We start from the raw sequence: 24203 nt of genomic DNA on the forward strand, positions 1-24203 counted from the left end.
TCCTGGCCCAGAACTGTCTGCCCTGACCCCAACTGGGTACACGCTGGGTGGCCATCAGAGGAGCAGAACTGGTGTCTACACTGCTCCCCCCACATCACTCCTGCCCCTGGTGGCCTCGGCCTGCAGCTCCGAGGCTGCCCAGCTGCGGTCCACAGGTGGCCCAGGCCCCTCGGTCTCGCCAAGACAGCAGGTATGTGAAAACATGAGAACCCAGGCATCCCGACACCAGATTTTAAACACGGGCCCTGTGATGGCTCTGAATTCAGCTGAGGCAGGTCCTGCCAGGAGGATCTTGAGTGCAGTGCGGCACAAGGAGACTGAGATGCGAGGATTTCAGGTCTTTTGTTAGAAAAAGAACAGCACCAACATGACAAGGCAGGTCAGGACAGGACAGTGGGTCAACAAGGGACGGAGACTTCTGGTTGGAGTGAACGTCCAAGCTAAGACACTGGCCCTGGGATCTGCTGGCCTGGCTGCAACCCCACGGGCGCCGTCCTAGGCCATCGGCTGGGCTCACTTGGCTGGCCGTGTGATGATGTGCGTGGAGAAGTCAAACAGATCTCGGTTGATCTTGCGCAGATTCTGCACCTCATCCTCCAGCTCCGTCACGCGGATCCGCAGCTGGTCCTGGCCGCCCAGGACGTTCTACGGGAGGGGCTGGTGCTCAGGGCAGGAGGGGGCCCTAGACACTGCAGGCAGCCCTGCCCCCACCCTCTTGGGGCCCCTTCTCCCACCTCCTCTCCCTTGGGCCCTTCCCAACCCCCCCATCTGGGGGCCCTGTCCCCACCTTCTCCATTGTGCTGCACATCACGGAGTGCAGCTGCTCTGCCCGCTCCAGATAGCTGGGCTCTGACCCCTGAAACAGAAGGAGCCTGATCAGTGGTCAGCGGGCTGCTCTGGTCTTCCCTAGCAGTGCTGGCAGCAGCCCGATGGGTGGTGAGACAGGTTCAGAGAAGGGTGGCCTGGCTGGGGGCTGTCAAGAATGAAGGCATCAACCCCATGCCCTGCCCGGAGCCTCATGCTTGTTTCCTCTAATCTTCCTGCTGCAGGACACCACCCCCCAAGGCCCAGGGGATGGGAGCTTACGCCCCATGGCAGGCATGCGCCTGGGGAGAAGCCTCAAGGGATGTGCAGAAATGTCCTAGAACAGATGACCAGGCTGTGGAGAAGGCCTGGCCACCCAGCGTGATGGAAGGACCCTGCTGCCGTGGAGAGGCTGTCCGTCTCCGGCTGGACACCATCGGGGTACAGCGTGCTCGGCCAGCAAATCCTGAGGAGGGCTAAGGACACCCCCACAGGCCTGTGTGATTCTGCGGCACACGCGGACAGAGCACAGCCCTGGTGGGCAAGGCCAGGGCGGCTGAGGACAGGCAGGTCATCATGGGGGCCAGGCCAGTTGAAGAGAGTAACTCCACACATGTATCTGGGGCATCTTGTCAGAGGAGGCTCCACCACTTTGTGGAGGGTCCTAGCCAGGACCCCAACCCCCAGGGAACACAGAGCCACACTGTGGAGGATGAGCCAGGCCAGGTCCCCCCAGGGGCACAAGGGTGGGAGCACCTGTGGGGGCGGGGTGGAGGGGAAAAGACGTACCTGCTGGTGGAGGCCCAGGCGCAGCGTGAGGCCCCCGTGGTGCGGCTCATCCCCATGCTCGGCACCCAGCAGGTGCTTGTTGAAGTGGGGGAGGGGCAGGCTGGGCCTGAAGTCGGAGCTCAGCATGCTGATGGGCGCCAGCATGATGGTGGCGTTGGTCACCGGGCCTGAGGTGGGCAGGCGGCAATCGGGACCCACCCACCTCAACCCAGCCTGGACCCAGGCCTCCAGCCCCTGGCGCCTCACCACCACCTCCCTGGGGCCCTGGTGCTCCCCTTGACACCCCCACCCCAGCTGTGGTGGGTCCTCCCTCCCAGCCCCAGCTATGGTGCAGAACATCAGGTAGGGCCACATGGACTCAGGACCCCTCGGGGGCTGCCCGCCCACCTTTGAGGGTCACGGTCCTGAGGCACTGCTGGCTCTGCACGTCCCAGAGTCGCACGGTCTCATCGTGGGAGCCTGAGAGCAGCACACTGCCATCCGTGGACACCGACAAGCAGGTCACCTGGTTCCTGTTGACAGACGGAGGATGCCAACAGGCAGGTCACCTGGGTCCTGGGAATGCACAGGCCTGCGGGAGGTCAGCACAATGACCCCAGGCCACGGGACACCCCCCTCTACCCCGGCCCCATCAACCCCATCCCCGCACCTGTGCCCTCTGAACACCTTCCCGCTGTCCTGCTCCGGCTGGAAGCTCTTCTCTCGCTGCCCAGGCTGCGGAGGCCAGGAGGGCCGGTGAGCAGAGGCCATGGCAGTGCCTCAGCCCGAGGCCCCCCACCGCCCACGGCCACTCACCCAGGTACAGAGGTCGACCTGGAAGATGGAGCCGTCGCTGCCACCGCAGAACATGTGATGCTCAGCCAGGTCCATGGTCACAGCCATGATGCCCACGTCGAAGAGCACAGACAGGAGCAGCTCGCCCGAGGAGACCTCCCACAGCTGGGGGCGGGCAGGCACCCGTCTGAGGGCTGGTGGCCCAGGAGACCACAGGCCCCACGGGAAACCTCAGACAGGAGCTGGGGCCATGAGAATTTCGGGACCCGGTTCTCATCCTGGGACCCCTTGCCAATGCCTGCTTCAGCCATAGTCAGCACCTTACCCCCACCCCCATCACCACCTACTCAGCCCTGGACCCCTCCACCCAGGGACAAAGACCTGAGGGCCAGGATGCCCTCGACTCCCCTAAAACTTGGCCAGGAACCACCATGTGTGGCAGCCAAGTGGGAATTTCCACGCCAACTTAGGCCTGGACTGTCCACCCACTGGACGTCCTTGAGAACGGAAGCATCAGGGGGATTAAGAGCTGTCTGGAGCGGCAAGCCTCAGGGAGGAGGCGGTATTCTGGCTCACGCGGGCCAGCAACCCGCCAGCCACTAGGCTGGGCTTACACTGGGGCAGGCCTGTGTGTGTGTGTTTGTGTGTGCACGCACACACAGATGTCCTACCTTCACTGTCTGGTCCAGTGAGGCAGTGGCCACCCGGGCAAGGGGCCCCCCAAAGCCGCAGTGCAGGTCTGTGATGGGGAGGGTGTGGCGAGACCAGACGTGCCGGGGGGCGGGGGTCCTGGAGGGGTCTGCCTGCAGCACGCTTGGGGTCGGGGTGGGGGAGCCAGACCTCAGTGGAGAAGGAGACCTCCGCCCCCATGCTCCTACCCCGTCTGTGGGCAGCAGCCAGGCCCCTCCTCATGGGAGGCTGCCCACGGCCCCAGTCCTCCTCACACCAGCCACCTGACCCCCATCCCACCACAGGGCCTTGGCATGGCCTTTCTATGGAGCAGGCGCCCTGCTCTTCTTTCCTTGCCCAGTCAGATGTTCTTGTGGGATGAGGCGCCCGCCAGGGCCGAGACTCTACCTGCAGAGGCTCCAGGCCAGCACCAGGCAGTCCTTGCCCCCTGAGAGGAAGTGGCTGCTATCCCCTGTGAACTGCAGGCATGACACATCCTGGTAGTGGCGGCTCAGGATGACCAGGAGATTCCCTGTGGAGACCTGGGATGGGAGGGGCACCTGGGTCAGGGGAGCCCATGGGGAGGGCCCGGCCCACATTGGCAGCACCAGCGTTTAGGCTGGTGGCTTGAGGCCTGCAGTGTCTGAAGTGAACGGAGAGGCAGGCTGGGCTGTGCCCCCTCCAGTCCTGCCCATACCTGTCCCCTATTCAGATGATGCTAGGGGTGGTGTGACACAGGCCCCTGGAAGGTATGGGTGGGAGTGACAAGGCTGAGGGGGAGGCTGCTGAGGGAGTGGGTCCCTCCAGGATTGGCTACACCCAGGACATGCAGGCAGCTCCCTACAACGACAAATTGGTCACAGTGGCAAGTCACCATCTTTCAAGCTGGCAAGAGGGATGAGGGTGTCTTGTGCTGTGAACTCTGGGGGAAGGGAAGCTCAGTGTCCAGGAGAGGAGGCACCTGGTGGCAGAGACACTGGGGAAGGGCCATGGTGGTGCTGGGGGGAAGATGTCCCAGACACATGTGTTGACATCCCAGCCTCGCTTGAATATTGTCTTGGGGGATGTAAGCAACTCAGATGACGTCATGCTGGGGTGAGGTGAACTCTGTCTTTATAAGAAGAAAGCCTGGACACAAACACCTGTTCCCCCTGAAGAGATAAGGGGAAAAGGACCTCTGGTTGGCTATGGGGCGCCCCCTTGTGGTCACCACTCATGCTGCCCAGGAATTCTCTAAGAGGGCGGCCCCCAACCAAGGATGCAGACCACAGACTGTCCCCCATCAAGGATAGCCAAACCACGGATGACAGTTACTGACAGTAGATGGGCTGCTGGTTTCTGCCCACACGCCGGCACCAGTTGGACAGCAGGCAGGGAAGGCTTTCTACCTGTGAAGAGTGCCCCCTTGCCTGTTTCTCTCCCTATGCCTGAAGAACCGCTTCCTAGTTTCAGAGTCACTCCCTAAGGTATAAGAGCCCTGGGGTTAAATAACAAAGCTTCGTATCCTCTTGCAGTCCACAGAGCCTCAGTTCTCTTTGCCTACTTCTGTGGAGTTGGGGGGGGGGCAGCAAGAAGGATGTTCTACAGCTGTGGCTGAAGGTGGGAAAGGCAGACGTGGCTGCAGGCTGTGTCCTGTAGTTTCAGATCCTTCAGGAAGTGAGGTGAGTTTTCCCCCAAACATAACAGACTGTTGGTGACAACCGGTCAGTGGTCTGACCCCATGGTCCACCTGCAGGCTGACCTTCCCCCTACCCTAGTTCTGTACTCTTCTGCTTACCTCCCACAGGTATATGCTCTCTGCGATCCCTGCCAGCACGTACAGGCCATTGGGCGATGTGGTGAGACAGGTCACAGGCCCAGGGCACATGATCTTCTGCTGAAGCTGGTCCTAGAGGCAGAAGAGGCCTCTGAGTCCCATATGGAATGAGGTAGCCAGGGGTGAGGCAAGTGGGGCAAGTGGGGCAGGTGCCCGGGGCAGCTGCTAAGTCCAGGAGGACTAGAAGGAGGAGCAGGGAAAGGGGTAGCTTGAGCTAGTTCACAGTTCAGCAAGGGGGAATCTGCTCCAGGTGAGGCTTTGCAGGGCAGAGGTAGAGGCCTGTGGTTCACTCAGAAGCAGGACAGTGCCTGTGTGGGCTTGGGGCAGGAGGGCCCTGTGAGTGTGGGGATAGGCAAAGCACAGAGGGTCCAGGAGGGCTTTTGCCCCAATCCTGCCTTGAGCCTCAGTTTCCAAATCTCTAAAACAGAACTTCTGTTTGTGCATGGACCACATCAAGCACAGTCAGAACATAGAGCTTGCCCCTAAGGGATGTCGGCTGGCAAAAAGAGGTGGCAAGCAGCTTCAGGGGCTGCATATGGTTGTTTTTGTGAGAAACCATGGGCCCTGGTGGCAAAAGGTAGCGTCTTTTATGGTGTGGGGGGTAAATAAACACATGAATCTCCCAGGCTATCTTTCAGGTGGCTTCCCCAGGCCTCGGACCTTCACCTTGAAAACCCAAGATACCCACAGGACCCCCTGAAAACTCCCTTCAATTAAAATTCCCGCCCAACGCGCCAGCTCCAGCATAGGGCACCTAAGGGACCCACCCCCAGCCCTCTTTGCCCGCTTGCGCGAAGCTGGTGGTCCAGAGGCCCGCCCCCCAAGCCCGGGAGACACAGACCTCAGCTCCGCGCGTGCGCAGCGCGCTAACCGCGCCAACCCACCCTGGGCGCGCACCTCCCACATCCAAAAAGAGCCCCCACACCCGCGCGTGCGCAGAGCTCCCTAACTGAGACTCCCTACCCCCAACCCGGCTCGGGGTCCGAGCGGACCCCACCGCTCCTTCCCTCGACCCCAGGCTCCTGCGCCGGAGCGCCCGCAACCGCACCTTTCTCTGCAGCTCCCAGGCGCTGATGTAGTTCTTGCCCAGCTGCGCCGCCAGCAGATACTCGCCATTGAGCAGCGCCAGTCCGCGAGGCCCGGCTTGGCCGCCGCGGTACGTGAGCAGGTTAGCGCCCGAGTGCAGCTCCCACACGACGCAGCTCCACAGCTGGGCCGCTGAGTCCGTACACACGGCCACCTCCATGGGCGCCGCCATTTTCCCTCTTCACCGCCCCGGACGGGCGTCATCACTAGCGAGACGTTGGCGACCACGCCGTGCGGGCTAGAGCGGTGCCCACGTTGCCCGGCTCCTGCCGGCCGCCCCGCACCTGCGCACATGCGTCAGGGAGGTGGCTACCTTGTGAACTAGCCTGTGAACTTGTGAACTCCGCTCCGCGGAGAATTAAGAGGTACACATTTTGGAAGATTCCTTAAGAGCAGTTAGGAGCTGCAGAGCCTAGAGGTCTGGCTTGGCCATTTCTGGGTTGGTCAAGTACTCAACCTCTCGAATTTTTTTACGATTATTATGTAAGTACTGAGTACACACAGCCCCGAATGAGACGTTGCACATAAAACGCACGACGCACCTTACATAACCCAGAGAGTTAGTCCTCGATGCATGCTAATTAGATGCATATTCATCAATCCACCTTCCGCCTACCCCTGGACACACCCTTCTTCGTGGGCCACAAAATCTGCATTTTTTTTTTTTTGGCTTTTGGCTTTTGGCTGTTGAGTGCCGCACCTCCGGCATATGGAGGGTCCCAGGCTAGGGGTCTAATCGGAGCTGTAGCCGCCAGCTACACCACAGCCACAGCAACGCCAGATCCGAGCCGTGTCTGCGACCTACACCACAGCTCATGGCAAGGCCGGATCATGGCAACGCCGGATCCTTAACCCACAGAGGGAGGCCAGGAATGGAACCCTCAACCTCATGGTTCCTAGTCGAATTCGTTTCCGCATGGGAACTCCTGCATTTTTATTTAAGCAATTTGGTGCAAGTCGAGCAAGTTGGGAGCTCTGTCTGAGGAGCACTTACCTCATGTTATAGCTGCCGGCCGCAGGCCACGTCTAAAACCAGTGCATTTTAAAAAGTGGAATTATTGTTCCCTTAGAATTTCCTGAGATGCTTACTGTCATCATATTTTTCCTGAATTCCATTCCACAACGCAAGCTGCAGGTATTTATTTTTTGCTTTCTCTGGCTACTTATAGGAAAATTAGAAGCGCAACTTATAAGGTTGAGGAAAAATGTTTTTAATTGGAATATATCAGAAATCAATAAAACAGGCATAATAATTCTTGATAAGTTGAGAAAACTGATTGCAGCAGCAATAGCTGATTTAAACTAATGCCTGATTGCGTCATTACTCAGACGCTAGAGCTACATCAGTTTTTTTTTTTTTTTTTTTTGTCTTTTTGCTATTTCTTTGGGCCGCTCCCCCGGCATATGGAGGTTCCCAGGCTAGGGGTCGAATCGGAGCTGTAGCCACCGGCCTATGCCAGAGCCACAGCAACTCGGGATCCGAGCTGCGTCTGCGACCTACACCACAGCTCACGGCAACGCAGGATCGTTAACCCACTGAGCAAGGGCAGGGATCGAACCCACAACCTCATGGTTCCTAGTCGGATTCGCTAACCACTGTGCCACGACGGGAACTCCCTACATCAGTTTTAATTTCTATTTTGTTTTAAAATGAGTAAGTTTCTTTGTAGCAAATGACTGTTGATCTATATCTTAACATTTAAAAAAGGGAGGAGTTCCTGTCGTGGTGCAGCCCCAAACGAATCCGCGGAAAGAAAACCGACTAGGAAGCATGAGTTTGCAGGTTCGATCCCTGGCCTCGCTCAGTGGGTTAAGGATCCGGCGTTGCGGTGGTCGCAGACGCGGCTCGGATCTGATGTGGCTGTGGCTGTGGCATAGGCCGGCGGCTACAGCTCCGATTTGTCCCCTAGCCTGGGAACCTCCATATGCTGGTGCGGCCCTGAAAAGACAAAAGACGAAAAATAAAGTCGAGGCTATCCTGGGCGGCGAACCCACAACACTGGGGAGACTGGGTGTGGGGTGCGTTCAACAGCGTCCAGAGGGGACAGGGGTCCTCGTCCCCCAACCCCGCCGCCCTAACAGGGAGAGGATGGTGGAGAGAGGGAAGAGCTTCCTGGAGGAGGAACGGCGCCCAGAGCCTGGGGGCCCGCAACTCCAGTTCCGGCCGCCAGATGGCAGGCTCCAGCCGCCATTCCGAACCCAGGGGGCCTAGCAAGAAGGGAGGGACATCAGGGGGGACTTACCTGGTCTGGAGGTCTGGAGGAGGGGCTTCCCAGAGCAGGTGTCCTTCAAGCAGAAAGTAATAACCTGAAGAGAAAGAGGGTCAGAGGTGTATGCAAAGGCCCTGAGGCACACCATGGAGCAGGGAACTGGACAGGGGCATCAGAATTTTATCCCACGGGGTGGGGAGAGGCATGTGAAACTGAAAGACTTTTGTAAATTGGGAAGAGCTGAGTGTCCAAACCTTCAGCAGATGTCAAAAGGGAAAACCGAGGCAAGGACTACCTAATCCCAAAGATGGATTGGGGAAAACAGTTCATGTTTTCCACCCCCAGAACCGCTGATGCTCCCTCCCCACTTCCTCAAACATTGTTTTTTGTTTGTTTTTAAAGTGTGAATAAGAAAAATGGGGAGTTCCCGTGGTGGCGCAGTGGTTAACGAATCTGACTAGGAACCATGAGGTTGCAGGTTCGGTCCCTGCCCTTGCTCAGTGGGTTAACGATCCGGCGTTGCTGTGAGCTGTGGTGTAGGCTGCAGATGCGGCTCGGATCCCGTGTTGCTGTGGCTCTGGCGTAGGCTGGTGGCTACAGCTCTGATTAGACCCTTAGCCTGGGAACCTCCATATGCCGAGGGAGCTGCCCAAGAAATAGCAAAAAAAAAAAGAAAAATGAAATACCTTGAATGCTAGTTTACATTTTTCAGATACTGTTTTCCCTAAACCGTATTTCTTTGTTTTTTGTTTGTTTTGTCTTTTTGCCTTTTCTTGAGCTGCTCCCGAGGCATATGGAGGTTCCTAGGCCAGGGGTCTAATCAGAGCTACAGCCACCGGCCTACGCCAGAGCCACAGCAACACTGGATCCGAGCCATGTCTGCGACCTACACCACAGCCCACAGCAACGCCGGATCATTAACCCACTGAGCAAGGGCAGGGACCTACACCACAGTTCACGGCAACGCCGGATCGTTAACCCACTGAGCAAGGGCAGGGACTGAACCCGCAACCTCATGGTTCCTAGTCGGATTCGTTAACCACTGCGCCACCACGGGAACTCCAAAACCATATTTCTTTGAATCCTGTACCCCAGGAACTCTCCGGAACCCCATTTGAGAATGGGCACACTGTGTTGTTGCCTTCTAACCACCAACTCAGGGCTTAACCCCCATCCTTTTTTTTTTGTCTTTTGACGGCTGCACTGAGGCACATGGAGTTTCCCAGGCTAGGGGTTGAATCAGAGCTGTAGCTGCCAGCCTGCACCAGTCACAGCCATGCCAGCTCTGAGGAGCACTTGCGACCTACACCACAGCTCATGGCCACACCAGATCTTTAACTCACTGAGCGAGGCCAGGGATTGAACCTGAGTTCTTGTGGATACTAGTCGGGTTTCTTAACCACGGAGCCATGATGGGAACTCCGACCCCTGTCCTTCTGAGCACGGGGGCCGGTCACTGCTCAGCTCCAGGCCTCAGTTTCCCCACAGCTATGGGATTCAGCCCTGGTTCTGCGGCCACATCTGGGGAAGTAGGGCCTGGAAGTTCCCAAGCACCCAGGTTCCAGGACACCAGGGTGGGCCCTGAAGGTGTGGGCCGCAGAAGAACCAGTTGTGTAAACAGAACTGTGGCCAAGAGAGCAGAGAGGGGCGCTGACGTGGACACTCAGGCAGGGGCAGGCCAGGACTCCACTGGAGGGCAGGGCAGCCAGATTGCAGTCCCAGTCCCCTCCCAGGCCTCTCTTTCCCCTCCTCCCCCTCCCCTCCTCCCTTCCCAGGGGACCCAGCTCACTCAGGCTGCTACATGAGGTCAGAGGTCACCCCACCCCCAGCCTAGTTCCGGAATGAGGACTGACCAGTTGTGTCAGAAGGGCAGGACAAAAGCCACACTTTGGGGGCCTCTTGGACCACCCAGTCATCAGACCTCCTTGGTGCCAGCATGACGCCTGGTCCCAGAACCACCAAATCCTAGGCCTGGAGGGCGTGAGGGTGGCAGCAGGAGCAGGATGGGGAAACTGAGGCACAGAGATCTGCACAACCCCTCTGGGTCCCAGCCCTGCAGTCTTCATTCCCTTCACATGTATAGAGCACTTCCAGTTTGCAGGCACTGGGGTGGGAGGCAGTGGTTGGGAGGGTGGGCCCACAAAGAAACCCAGCAGCCCGGTCTTCCTGGGGGCCCCCCCCATTAAGTGCAGTAATGGTAGAAGAGAAGGCAGATGACTCAAGCAGAAAATCCTCTTCTTTCTCGGGGATCTTTTCATCCACACCTTCTGCTCCAGGCTGGCTCCCTAGGCTCTGCCCATCAGACGTGGTTTTGAGTTTCACCTCCTGGGAGGCTCCCTGCGCCTCCTAACAAACACGGAGCAGGAGCGGGAGGCCCAGGAGGCGGGAGGCTCAGCGGGGCTCTGGGAGGCTGGGGAGGAGGTGGTGAGGCCCGACTCCTCCCTGCATCCCCCTGGGGGCTGTGTGACCTCAGGGCCTATTGCCCCTTCTCTGGGCCACTTCAGCAAAGGAATGAAGATGCTGGACTGGCCAATCCAGTTTGCCAAAAGGGCCTTTAAAAAAAAAAAAAATCACTTTTCCTTTACCTCTAGGGCAGGGGAATAGGGGGAAGGAGGCTCGGAGAGGCAGGTAGGTTAACCTGTCCTCCAACCTCTCCTGGTCCCAGGCTGGAGGCTGGGACCACGTGATGGGCTGCAGAGAGGCGTGTGCAGTGGGAGGGGTGACTTACTTTTCCTCATTCAACACAGACTTGGGGGCTGACCCAGCCAGGAGGGACCGGCCTGGGCCAGCCATGGCCAGAGAAGGTGGCAGGAGGCTGGGTCTGCCTACCAGCCCGCCACGCTGACCTTGAGCTGTCGAGTCCCCTGGGCATAGGGTGGGGATGAAGTGACTGTTGATCGGATGCCCAGGAACGTTCCAGCCAACATCCTACAGAGTGGAGGCTGAGAATGCAGGTCTCCCTCCTGTAGGTGCTGAGCCCAGGGGGCTGACCCCCCCGCCCCCCTGCCTTGGTCTGTTTTTGGGGCCACAAGTGAAATGTGGACATGTGAACCGAACCACTGTGGGAAGGCTGGGACAGGCAGGGTGGGCCCCTGTGAGGCAAAGCCCACCTGGGCTGTACCCAGTGGGCATGAGGGGGGCTCCTTGCCTTTCCACTCAAAGGCCAGTGTCCCACTGAGTCCAGTAAAGGGCGGCCAAGAGGTGGATGTGGTCCCCACAATGGAGTTGGGGAACTGAGGCTTCAGAGACCCACACTCATTGCTCAGTGTTTCAGAGAGCATGTGAAAAGGAGTTTTCCAGGCAAAGAAGGGAGGAAGGGGGGATGGCCATTCCAGCAAATGCCCAGAAGAAGGTGGCGGGGAGTTGGGGGGGTGGATCCTTAGGGAACCAAGATGAGACCAGTGATGAGGAGGGGCAGGGGCTTAGATCAGACACCCTAGGAGCCATCACAAAGAACCCTTGGTGGCAGGGGCAGGAGGCCTAGCCTAGGGGGCTGGGGAACAGGCTGGGGACAATGGCTCTGCCACACCCCTTATCTTCCCCAAATCCCTGGGAGGGGACTGTGCATCAGGCATCCACAGAGGCGCTAATGACCATGCCTGCTCACTAGGAGGAGGGTGACACTGAGGAGGCGGGAGAGAGCTGGTGTGGAGGTGGGTGTCCTCTGTGGGGGGCCATCCTGGGCACTGTGGGGTGTCAAGCAGCCCCCTGGCCTCAGAGTCCCTGGTGGAGGTGGGGCGACACCCAAAAAAACCACCACAGGAGACGTTTTCTGTTAAAAGTCAGAAGTGTTTTGTCTCGTTTTAATATTTCATCAGCTTTACAGGGTTACAACTGTCTTAAATATTTCTGAAGTTTAAATACAATCTGCATAATAATGTTATAAAATGTAAACTTTCAGTGTTCTTTTAAATTTCAAAATCACACCTTTTTTTTTCTTTTTATCTTTTTTTTTGGTCTTTTTTTTTTTTCCCTCCCTTTTAATACCTGAATGTTCTGCAAAAACTGAAATAAATCATCACAGGCTGCCCGGCCGCGGCCAGGGCGCGGCGGCAGGCTGGGCCCGGCCAGAGGTAGAGAGTAGATTTACATCTTTTTATTGGAAGTTTTTTTTCCCCCTTTAACCTGAGTTCAGGCGTGGTCTCCACGCCATCTGACAAACCCCAGAGAAACTGAAATTTCACATGTCAGGAATGAAAGGCTTGAATTCGTGTTTGCCGAGAAAAAAAAATGCAGAAGCAAAATTAAGGAAAAAAAAGGATGGTAGTGGGCAAAAATGCTAACAGTGAGAAAAGTGACTGTACAAACGCACAACTATTACAAACCAACCCACCGCCCGGTGCCCCGACCCCTACCCCCGCCCCCACCCCCCCCCACAGCCGGACAGCTACAGCCCTGCGGCCGGTATAGAGGTCACAAGGAAGGTTCTAGAAGCAGCCCATCCATAAAGTATCTCCAAAGTAGGGGTGCCCCTATCGATCCTGAGTTTTGAGAGTCCCCATGCACGGCATGCTGCTAAGCCCCATCCATTCCAGAATAAACAGCCCTTGTCCCCACCTGGGTTTGCATAAAGGGTGATGAACCAGAAACCCTCCCAACAGGCGGCAGCAGGGCAGGGTTGAGTGGGAGGGGCTGCTGGGGGTGCCCCTCCTGGGCCCACGCCCCCACCTGTCCCCTACAATCAGCGTTGCGCAGCAGGCACACCCTGAGTTAGATCTGGGCGGCGCCCCTATGCACACTAGGGCCAGCGGGCAACCTGGACTCAGGGAGGTGGGACCCAGGACAGTACCCGCTGAAAGCCCTGAGCTAGTGGCTGGGGAGGGGGGCAGCTGGGCGGGTGTTTTGGCATCAACAGTCAGACCTGAGGTAGAAAGAAACTCAGAGCAGACAGCCCCCCCCCCACAAGGTCGGCAGATTTGAGTGGGAGGTGCCCAGAGGGCGACCCTTGCTCCGAGGTCAGGTTGGAGGAGGGGAGGAGAACGGGAGGATGGCGAGCAAGCGTGGGTGGGGGGCAGATTGTGTCTGGGGAACAAAAGGACCCCCCCCCCCACAATGATTGTGCCGCTGCAGTGAGAGACTGGAGGGGGAGAACCTTCCAGAGGAAAAGCGGAAGGAAAGCCCTGTGCCCAGCGCCACTCCTCCTGGAAGGGCGAGCGTCAGAGACCCTGAGATATACCAAAGGAAGGGGCTCCCCCAGGGACACAGCTCGGAGCCACACGAAGGCAAACCCCTGTGAGACTGGGGATTCAGGACCACCCCCAACGTTTCCAAGGCAACAAGGTGACGCCTGCGTTGAGGCGAGGAGGAGGGGGTGCCCTGCCCCTCCGGGCTCCTTAGGCCCAGCTCCCCGGGGCCCAATTAGAGATTCCAGGCTCACCCTGGGGACAGCTGAGCTAATCCCACCCTTCCCCCAGCCCCAGAGAAACGTGAAAAAGCGCTGTGTGGGAACCACAACCCTACCCAACTATCTGGTCCCCAAGGACCCCAAACCCCGCCCAGTCGCCGCACACAGGTACATCAGATGCCATAGCCCACCTTCCGACTGGGGGACGGGGCCAGGTCGTGGAGGAAGGAGCTTCTATTTAGTTCCTTTAGTTACCGCAGGGCCCCTGGCCTCTAGCAGGTAAGAAGGGACAGAGTTAGGGAGTCGAGGATGAGGAGGTGGGGTATTCAGGGTGCTGCGGCCCCAAAAACCTAGCCCTGAGCTAAGGCCGGCTCACCCCGCCCCCCAGTATCGACAGTCTCTAAAAGCAGCCCTTTCAGGCCCGGGGGTCCCCAGGCTGCATTCATCCCTGAGAAAGGAGCCTGGGACTGACAGGCCGAGCCCCCTCCCAGCACTTTCTCCTTGGAGTTAAGACTTCCGGGGTCCCTAAAGGACCCACAGCATGAGAAGAGAACAAGTACTGGCGACGCTGTCACCATCAGCCTGCCGTTCAGCATTCCTGTGCCCCTTCCCCCGAAGACCACCCCCTGCATGCACCCTCCCCCCCAGCCCGGCCCACAGCACCTGAGTTCATTGGCTCTGCTGGCTCTAGCCCAGGGATCCAGTGTCCTGCGCTGGCCAGCTGCCCACTGCACCACAGGAAACGCACAACCGAACCCAAATCAGTCATGGGAAAAATAAAAAAGGTATTACTTTTTTTTGCTTTTTTTTTTTGCTTTTTCAAGTTCAGTTTCCCTGAATGAACACAAATATATAGAGATATATATATCCTTTTCCTAGGTTTGATTCCTCCCCCAAGAATAAAATAGAATATTTACAAAATAAAACCCCCAAAACCTCTTAGAAATCCTATAGAGTTTGAATTTGGCTATTTCTTTAAAAAAAAAAAAAGTTCCCGAAAGCAACAGGCAAAAAAAATTCAACTGATCTTGGCTCAGGGGTTTCATTCAACACAAGGAGCTGGGTGTGGTAAGTGTGTGATGAACAGAAAACAAAACAAAACAAACAAAAAAAACATAAAAATGAAAAAACAGTGCAGGGATGTATGAGGTAAACAGGATCGGCCTGTCCAGATCAGACACCAGACACCAGTCCAGGGGGGTCCACCAGGGCTGCCGGAAAGCCCTAGGAGACATCTGCCTCTCTCCTTGCCGATTTCCTTAGCTGTTCTCACAATTCATCTCTCTGAATGTCTGAAACCTGAGTAATTCAAGTGTTCCTTGGTTTTCCCCTGTTTTATTAAATTTTCTTTATATATATATATGTATATATATTTTTCTCTTCTTTTTGGCGTTAGCTGTGGCTCCTATGTGGATCTCTCCCCTCCCCACCCGTATCTTCCGCCATCCCGGCCCCTGCTTCGCCCACCTCGACCCCCTGCCCTGTCTGGCAGGCTCCCAGGGTGGGGAGTGTTGCGGTTAAGGCAATGAGTTATTTGAGGTAGAAGATGTGGTAGGTGCAGACAACCCTGCTGGCCCGGCCTGGCTGCCTGCACTGCCGGTGCTGCTGCTGCTGCTGCTGCTGCTGCTGGTCCCACTGTTTCCTCCCCGGTTGCCGCCACCTCCACCTTTGCTGGGAGCTGAGGGTGGCGTGGGGGCCGGTGGCTGGGCGAACAGCACTCCTGGTGCAAGGACAGGAGGAGAGACAAGTCATGAAAATTAAAAAGATTGTGTGACAGGTACAAGGGATTCCTGCAAAATCCACCCAGACCAGCTAGGACACCAATAGCCTCCTACCATGGTGGGGGTGGGCACAGCAACCAAGCTATCCCATATCGACAGCACCACCTGGTGGCCAGTAGGAGCCATGGGCCTGATCACAATTTTTTTTTTCCTTTTTTTTTAAGGCCACACCTGCGGCATATGGAGGTTCCCAGGCTAGGGGTCTAATTGGAGCCACAGCTGCCAGTACACCACAGCCACAGCAAAGCCAGATCCGAGCTGTGTCTGCGACCCACACCACAACTCACAGCACTGCTGGATCTTTAACCCACTGAGTGAAGCCAGGGATCAAACCCGCAACCTCATGGTTCCCAGTTGGATTTGTTTCCGATGCACGACAATAGGTATTCCCTGATCACACTTTTTAATTTTTATTTTTTTGCCGCACACGTGGTGTAGGAAGTTCCCAGGCTCAGAGTTGAATGGAAGCTGCAGCTACTGGCCTAGACTACAGCCACAGCAACGAGGGATCTGAGCCACGTCTGCAACCAACACCACAGCTCCCAGCAACAAGAGATACTTAACTCACTGAACGAGGCCAGGGACTGAACCCACATCCTCATGGATTCTAGTCGGGGTTCATTACTGTTGAGCCACAATGGGAACTCCTGATCATTTTTTAGAAGGAACTTGTAAACATCACTTGCAAAATGATAAGGAATACTTGATGTGCATTTCTGAGCACTTTCTATGTGCTGAGCACTGTCCTAAGTATTCAACATAGTCTATTTCACTTGGGTCTCTGAAGGGAGGAGGTCTGGGCTCAAGCAGGCCACACTGGGGGCAACCAGGACTTCGGAGACATGGTCAAGGTGGGCGTGGGGGCTGGGTGGTCCTACCTGTGTACATGATTCCGTTAATCTCTACTGACATGCTAATACTGTTGCTGCCATTGGTGCTGGTCAGGTTTGCAGCTGAGTCCTGGCGGCTTTCAGAGGCTGAGGGAAGAAGAAAAACCACCCTTTGTAATCACAAACCCACCTGATACAGGTGGGTCACCCCCACAGACAAGAAACTTCAGAGAGCTATGGACTGGATCTGTCTGCAGTGCATACAGAAGGTACTCAGGTACTCAAGAAATACTTAAGAATTTTTTTTTTTTTTTTTTTTGGCCTGTGCCTGAGACATGCAGAAGTTCCCAGGCCAAGGATCATGCCACAGCAGTGACCCAAGCCACAGCAGGGATAATACCAGACCCTTAACCTGCTGAGCCACCAGGGAAGTCTAGCATTTTCCATTTTCAAATATTGTCGAGTTGTTGCCCATTTGCACTCCCAGCAGCAGGACCAAGGGGGCTCATTTCCTCACATCCTGACCAACATTTGATATTATCAAACTCTAATGGGTGAAAACGGGTATCTCCTCTTTAACTTGCAGACCCCAACTAGATAGAGCTGAACAGTTTTTCCTATCAATTTACTAGTCATGGCTGCCCATTTCTTCTACTGGTTTGTTTGCCTTTCTTATTGATCTACAGGCACTCTTTACATATGTTGGCTCCAAGGCCCTCATTCTTGTTCCACATGCAGGAAGCACAGAGGGTCTGAGTGCTGGGGTGGTACCTTGGCTGTTGATCCGGATGCTCATAGGCAGCTGGGCCGTCATGGCCAGAAAGTTCTGCTGTAGCGCTCGCTGCATGAGCCGCTGTTGCTCCTCTGCTACCAGAGCCATCTTCTTCTCTGGAGGCTCCCCGGACTCCAGCTTCTCCCGGAGCTGTTCCAGGGCAGCTGCCTGTGCCGCCACGGCTGCCTGAGCTGCTGCTGCCTGGGCCGCCACTACAGGGTGGCCTGCCAGGGAGACTGGCAGGCGGCCAGGGACTGTGATGGGGATGGCTGAGTCCTCCTCTAGAAGGGAGAGAAGAGGGGTTGGTGGCCAGAAGGGAACAGAGGTGTTCCAGTGTCTGCTTCCCACCCAAGGCAGAAATATACACCCTTGAATACATCCACTGATGGGGTACTTACTCCCTCTTCAGAGAAGTGGATGGGATAGTTTTTTTTGGTTTTGTTTTTTGTCTTTTCTAGGGCCGTACTAGTGGCATGTGGAGGTTTCCAGGCTAGGGGTCTAATCGGAGCTGTAGCCGCCGGCCCACGGCAGAGCCACACTGACAACAGATCCAAGCCACATCTGCAATCTACACCACAGCTCATGGCAAGGCCGGATCCTTAATCCACTAAGCGAGGCCAGGGATCGAATTCGCAACCTCATGCTTCCTAGTCAGATTTGTTAACCACTGAGCCATGACAGGAACTCCTAGCATTAGTATTATATATAGAGACTACAACAACATGTATTCCATGTAATACTAATAACTACAAGTATAAAACAGAGAGTCAACAAGTACCTACTGTATAGCAAAGGGAATTATACTCAATATCTTGTAATAACCTATAAGGGAAGAGAATGTAAAAAAAAGAATATATAAAAGAAAATAGATCTTTATCTATATGTGTGTATAACAATCACTTTACACCTGAAACTAGCACAACACTGTAAATCAGCTATATTTCAAAAAAATGGGGAGGCTGTGCCCATGGCATGTGGAAGTTCTCAGGCCAGGGGTTGAACCTGTGCCATGGCAGTGACCTCAGCTGCTGCAGTGACAAGGCTGGATCCTTAACCCACTAGGCCACCAGGGAACTCCCTTCAATAAAAATTAAAAAACAAAACAAAACAACCTAGCTACAAGAAAAGCTCACCACATGGCTTATCTAAAGCACTTAAAAGTAACTATCTCAACAACCCCATGTCTATCTAGATACCCTTATCTCCTTCCATTTTACCACTGAGGAAACCAAGGCTCAGAGAGGAAGGATAACTTTCCTGAGGCCACAGAGCTGAAGAGGGGCTGAGCTGAAGTTTGAACCCATGCAGCCCAACTCCAAAACCAGCTCCTAACCATGCCCTTCTCCTGGGGTGGAAACGTTCCCACCCACTGGTCCCATCGTGACCTGTTGTCTCTTCTTCTCCCGACTCATCTGCCTGTGTCTACCCCTGGTAGCCTGGCACTGCCTCTCCATTCTGGGTCCCTGCCCCAGAGTTTCTGTAGCCCTCCCTGCTTGGGTCCTCTGCTGGACTCGGCCAAAAGCCCACCGCCTCAGGAGCCCCCTCAGACCGTCACAACCAGCTTCTCCTGGCTTGCTTGTGAGCTCCACTGGGTCTTGTCAGCTCCAGCACAGGCCCTTGCACACAGCGAATGCCTCATCACATTGATGTGTGCCCTGGAACTCCCCAGTCAACTTAGATCTGACCAGAACCCTTTTCCGGGGCGCAGCCAGGATTGCCTTGGATCCCTGAGCCAAGCCACGCAGCCCGTGTGGCAGATGAGAAATGGGAATTCAGGAGTTCCCGTCATGGCACAGTGGTTAACGAATCCGACTAGGAACCATGAGGTTACGGGTTTGATCCCTGCCCTTGCTCAGTGGGTTAACGATGCGGCGTTGCTGTGAGCTGTGGTGTAGGTCGCAGACGTGGCTCGGATCCTGCGTTGCTGTGGCTCCGGCGTAGGCTGGCAGCTACAGCTCCAATTTGACCCCTAGCCTGGGAACCTCCATATGCTGTGGGAGCAGCCCAAGAAATGGCAACAAGAAAAAAAAAAAAAAAGAGAAATGGGAACTCAGACAGGCGCACCCACCTGCCTGAGGCCGGGCCGCCACATGTGCTTGGTGGTGCTTCTGTGTTAGGAAGGATTCAGAGGCTTGGGAGGAGAGACTGACTGGCTGGTGATGTTTGCCATGGATGGGGACTAGAGGTAGGGGGCTCGCTACCAGGCAGCTGGAGAATCAGGCCTGTTGAATGCTGGGCATTTTACACCCTGAAGGCTCCGCGACAATTCTATAAGGAAGGCATAATCTCCCCACCTGACTTGTTAAGGAAAGCTGGACTGAGAAAGGGCAGTGAGCAGTTCCTGTGGTGGTGCAGTGGTAACAAACCCAACTAGTATCCATGAGGATGCAGGGTTCGATGCCTGGCCTTGCTCAGTGGGTTAAGGATCCGGTGTTACCATAGCTTGTGGCATAGGTTGAGGATGTGGCTCGGTTCCCGAGTAGCTGTGGCTGTGGTGTAGGGCGGTAGCTGCAGCTCTGATTCAACTCCTAGCCTGGGAACTTCCATATGCTGCAGGTGCGGCCCTAAAAGAACAAAAAGAACGAAGAAGAAGAAGAAAGGGCAGTGAGCTGCACATGGGCTCTGGTGATGGTTAAAGGGTCAATTCAATAGATCGGCCATACACTGTTGGTATCTGCTGGGACTGTGTGTCAAGAAGGATTCTAGGAGTTCCTGCTGTGGTGCAATGGGATCAGTGGTGTCTCTGCAGTGCCAGGAAGCAGGTTTGATCTCTGGCCTGGCAGAGTGGGTTAAAGGATTTGGTGTTGCCGAAGCTGCGGTGTAGGTCACATCTGCAGCTTGGATCTGATCCCTGGCCTGGGAACTCAATATGCCACAGGGTGGCCAAAAAAGGAAAAAAAAAAAAAAAAAAAAAAGAGAAAAAAAGAATTCTAAAGCTCAAAGTGAAAAGAATACAGTGATCAACTAGTAATATCTGTCATGTGAAAAGGACTAGAAATACCAATAGTGATTAAAAGCATCAGCCATAGGCAGAAGGCTGGGCCAATGCTATAAAGAAACAGCAATGTCTGCCACGGGATCAGGAAAGGCTAATAATGTCTCAAGGAATAATGTCTGCCTCAATGGAGACTGAGAAAACAGTGATTAATTTTACTAATGTCTGCCATGGGCATAGGATGGGGAAATTGCACTTGATTTGCAATGTCTGCCTTGCCATAGAACTGGAGGAGAAAACTATTGATTCATAACGTCTGTGAAGGGCACAGGTTTAGGCGATACAAACTGGTTAGAGAGGACTACCTGCTGTGGGTCTGGGGATGGAAAAATGGCAATTGATTAGCAGTGTCTGCTGTGGGCATGGCACTTGCAGGTTGGTTGCCCTCTTCCATGCCAACTTTATGGTCCATCATCCTGGTTAGCCAGAGTGGGGGGAAAAGGCACTCCCCCCTTGGGTCACATCACCAGGCTGAAGCTGAGTCAGATGCAGGTCCCAGACCCCGTGTGGCCCTCACCTTTCTTGATCTTGGGGGCAGGAGTGATGGAGCTGCCGTTGGTACTGGCAGCCAGGCCCAGGGAGGGCACAGGCAGCTTGGGCGAGGAGAGCATGCTGTGGGCCCCGCCTGGCGAGTAGGCGAAGAGGGAGCCCCCAAAGCTCTGGCGCCGGCCCTCCCTCCGGTTGCTGTCGATGGCCGCCTGGAGCTCGTTGGGGTTGCTGAGGCCGCGCTTCTCGCACTCATAGGGATACAGGTACTTCATGTACCTATGGGTAGGGGCAAGGGGACAGAATGGCACTTGGGCCACCTCTGGGGTTTGCAAAAAAGCAGAGCACCCCCTGAGGCGGCACCACCACCCAGGCCCCGTCACGTGTCACTGCCCGGGAAGCACCCGGTGCCCTCTGAGCCGTACTCTCTGCCTATGCTGTTCCCCGTGTCTCGATGCCTGTCCCACCGCCCTGCTCATCCTCTAAGACTCAGCTGACACAGCCTGGGGACCAAGACATCCCATGACCCCCACCCCGCAGGTCTCCTCCCTTGGGCTTGTGGCGGTGGCCTGTGGCCCCAGCAGGCACTCACTGGGTGCGCAGGGTGAAGGCAGCACTGGTGATGGACGTGGGCAGGTTGAGGCCCTTTGTGATCTCACGCCACAGCTTCTTGTTGATGACCTCCACCAGGCCACCCTTCTCTGTCACCAGCACGTACAGCATGAACAGATCCAGCACCTGCTTGGCCATGATGGGGATGCGGTTCACAGGTGTCCCTGTGGGAGGACAAGAGTGCGCTGAGGTGGGTGCTGTGGTCCCCCCACCCCCACCCAGTACTGCTGACTCAGGGCGGGTCACTCTCTGGAGCCCGCCCCCCTGGGTGCAGCGGGGCGTGAAGCAGAATCCCTGCCCCACCCACTGGGCACCAGGAGCCCCCAGGGTGATGACCCCTCTGTCTCAGACATCACCCAGCGTCCCCTGGGGACAGGGGCACTCAGGTGAGGCCCCCGCTTGAGAGCCCTGAGGAGGGAGCTCCACCTCAGTTTCTCAGCCTGTGGCCTGGTCTCATGCTGACCTCACAGAGGGAGATGAATGGGGTACTGGGGGGCCAACCCTGGGGGACGAAAAACACAGCCTTTGTTATTCCTACTACAGGCACAACAGCTGCCACAATAGCTCTGCTGTGCTCCCTGAGGCCGCTGCCTCCAGGTCCCTGGGGCTGTGCGGTGGGGGAGGGAGGGCTGGGATAATCCACTTGGCCGCTTAGCGAGTGGGGAGGTGGGCAGCCTGGGGAGGGAGGCTCCTCCCTGTAGACAGGTCTGCTCTTCTCTTCTGCCCACCTGATGCTCCAAGCCTCTGCACATACTGTCCTCCTCTCACCTAGAAGCCCCCTGCTGCAGGAGCCCTTTGGTCTCAGCTCAGCCTACCGGGCACCTTCCTGGCCGAGGGTGGAGACACACCCCTTTAAACCTTCCTCCCTGGCAGTGAGATTCCCACTTTACTGCCTGGGGCCACCATCGCTGTCCTGCTCACATGTGGTCCCCGGGTGCCCAGCCTGACACATAGCAGGAGCTCAGTCAACAACAGTGGAGGCTGACATCCCAGCTCCAGGGGCACATGGGCTGCCCCTGCAGAGGTGGGCGGAGGGAGGCTCCAGGATGGGACTCCCTAGAGAAACATCCAGCTTGAGAGGGGTCAGCTCCCTGCCCCTATCCTGGAGCATGTCCTGTACCTGAGACCCAGTTCCTGTTCCACTGCTACCCTCCAAGCCGGACATCCCAGAACCACCTCCTGCCAACCTCAGCCACTTCCGGGCCCGTCCCAGGTTGCAAAATCCCCAGCAAATGAAGACAAGCTGGGGGGAAGGGCGGGGATGATGGGCCTCAGACCCCCACTGCACCCGCTTCAACTTCCAGCCCAGAAAGGAGGGAGAAAAGTAACACCAGGTGTCAGTGGCGCAGCCAGCCCCGGAGATGGGCCACCCTGACACTGGTTTAGGCTCTGCCCTGGGAAAAAGAACAGAAGGGATTACACCAAAGGTCCTCCTGGGCCCCTGGGCCCTGGCTCTGCAGCAGGCGGGGCCTGGGCGGATGTTTATAGAAGGAGAGGGAGCTGGGAGAGCACAGAGAGGCATTGATGGAGGCAGGCAGTGGGGGCGATAAGGAAGGGTGGAGAGGTTGTCAAGGAAACAGCAGGAGGGTGGGGTGCAGGCAGGACCCCCTTCTCTATTTCCAGCCCCTAGAGAATTCTGAGATTCAGTTGGAGACTTTTGTGATGTGGGGAAAACATTAACTTTCCTTATGAAGTGAAAAGGAAGGGGCTTATGGGATGCAGGATATGATGTCCAGAGTCTCAGTCCCACAGCCCCCCACCCCAAATACAGAGGAAAGAACAGTGGGGAAGAGAGGACCTTGGAGCTGGGTTTTGAGGGATGCATAGGAGTTTGTTGTTTCCTGCCCTCCAGGAGCACCTGGTTTGGTGAGGGAGACAGGGCTGAACACTGACTGTTGGAAGCCCTGTCTGGCCAGGGGCTGGGGCCCCCAAGGAGCCCAGCCTCACCTACACTCCACTCCGGGGCAGCTCACCACACTTCCCACATGGCTCCAGGCCTAGGAGCTTGGAGCCCCATTGTGGGGGCAGGGCGGGGGAGGGGGGCTCGGGTAGGTGTAGACAGGAAGATAAAGGGTGAGGTAGGATCTCTCTGACCACACAAGGGGGCAGGAGGCCTGGCTAGGCCTGGACTGGACGATAACAGGAGAGGGGCCCCCACCCCAGAACCAGCACAGGAGGGGTTAACGTGGAAGCCATGTCCCCCTCCCCTTTCATCTCCTTCCTGAGCCTGGCTGGGCCTGTGTTTACAGAAGCTGCTGGCAGGGAGGGGCAGCCAGAGGCCCTGGACAAAGAAGCCGCCAGGCTGGCCCCTGCAGCCAGGAGACCCTGCACCCCCCCAGCCCCTCCCCTTCCTGCCTCTGTGGCTCAGAGGCCACACCCCCTCTCCAGACCTCAGTTTCCTCTCCTGAACAGTGGGGCTGCTCTTCATAGCCCCTACTGGGGGCTGTCAAGGTAGGGTGTATGAGAGAAATGAGCCCCACCCTGCAGTGGGTGCTCCTAGCTAGCCCCCTCCACCACCATCTGGCTGGCAAGGTCAGACCTGGGTCTCTCTGACCCCAGGTGGCATGAAGCTGAGGTGCAGGCCCTGGGGACCCTCTGGGTCCCTACCCCACCCCAGTCCTCTCTGGTCCTGGCTCACCATGCATGCTTCCGTTGAACCCCACTGTCCCCTCATGCCTGGCCTCTGTCCCCGGTTGCTATTCTCAAGGTGGCATCTGCCTTACCCTAGACTCCAGGGGGTGGACGAACAGAGATGGCTTGGGCCCGGCACACTGTTGGTGCTTAGTAACTGTGGCCCCAGCACTTGGCCTGTCCAGCACACTGCCACGCGAAGGAGAGTGTTTGTGGCCCATCTTACAGATGGTGGAACTGAGGTCCCAGCATCCATCTGCCTGCCTGGGAATCCAACCCTGCTCCCCAAACAGAGGCTGGCCCCACTGTGCGGGATCCTGGACTGTCAGTTCTTCGGGTTGGGGATCTGAGACGCCCCTTACCCAAGGACTTCCCCTTTAGATTCTCACAACTATGCCTCCTCCTTTGGACTCTCAGTGTTGGGCTGTGCCTCCCCCATCAGACCTGCAGGGCTGGCCTATGTCTCTTCTGTCAGATACCCATGGCAGGACTGGCTGCTGCTTTTCTGACCCATCACCCCCTTGGCACAGACATCCTTGGATGCCTTCAGCCACGGAGAACTCATTCACTGCCACCCTGACACACCTGCCCCGGGCAGTGGCTA

General features: G+C 56.5%; 2 protein-coding genes across 6 annotated transcripts in view; both read right to left on the bottom strand.

The window, feature by feature from the left end:
• Window positions 1-323: 323 nt before the first annotated feature.
• Window positions 324-6148, bottom strand: WDR18 (WD repeat domain 18). Of its 2 annotated transcripts, none has more exons than XM_047777787.1 (10): window positions 5901-6148; window positions 4814-4924; window positions 3445-3578; window positions 3039-3180; window positions 2389-2532; window positions 2243-2307; window positions 1981-2105; window positions 1594-1760; window positions 788-856; window positions 324-645 (listed from the first exon to the last, which is right to left on the bottom strand). In XM_047777787.1, exons 1-10 carry the CDS (start codon window positions 6108-6110, stop codon window positions 514-516), a joined length of 1299 nt encoding a protein of 432 aa, XP_047633743.1. In that variant the 5' UTR covers window positions 6111-6148; the 3' UTR covers window positions 324-513. The 2 variants fall into 2 exon arrangements, with proteins under 2 accessions (XP_047633743.1, XP_047633744.1); XM_047777788.1 differs by having other exon boundaries at window positions 788-872; window positions 5901-6145.
• Window positions 6149-14306: 8158 nt separating this feature from the next.
• The window catches only part of ARID3A (AT-rich interaction domain 3A), a 34311-nt gene continuing 24414 nt past the window's right edge, over window positions 14307-24203 (bottom strand). For all 4 annotated transcript variants that reach the window (XM_047777790.1, XM_047777793.1, XM_047777792.1 and 1 more), the window contains exons 5-9: window positions 20949-21132; window positions 20388-20635; window positions 16875-17156; window positions 16152-16250; window positions 14307-15212 (exon numbers count right to left, since the gene is read on the bottom strand). In XM_047777790.1, coding sequence (XP_047633746.1) covers window positions 15010-15212; window positions 16152-16250; window positions 16875-17156; window positions 20388-20635; window positions 20949-21132 — 1016 coding nt within the window. In that variant the 3' untranslated portion in view covers window positions 14307-15009. The remainder of the gene's footprint in view (window positions 15213-16151; window positions 16251-16874; window positions 17157-20387; window positions 20636-20948; window positions 21133-24203) is intronic.

Source organism: Phacochoerus africanus, chromosome 4 (genome assembly GCF_016906955.1).
Source record: "Phacochoerus africanus isolate WHEZ1 chromosome 4, ROS_Pafr_v1, whole genome shotgun sequence".
NCBI classification, from domain to species: Eukaryota; Metazoa; Chordata; class Mammalia; order Artiodactyla; family Suidae; genus Phacochoerus; species Phacochoerus africanus.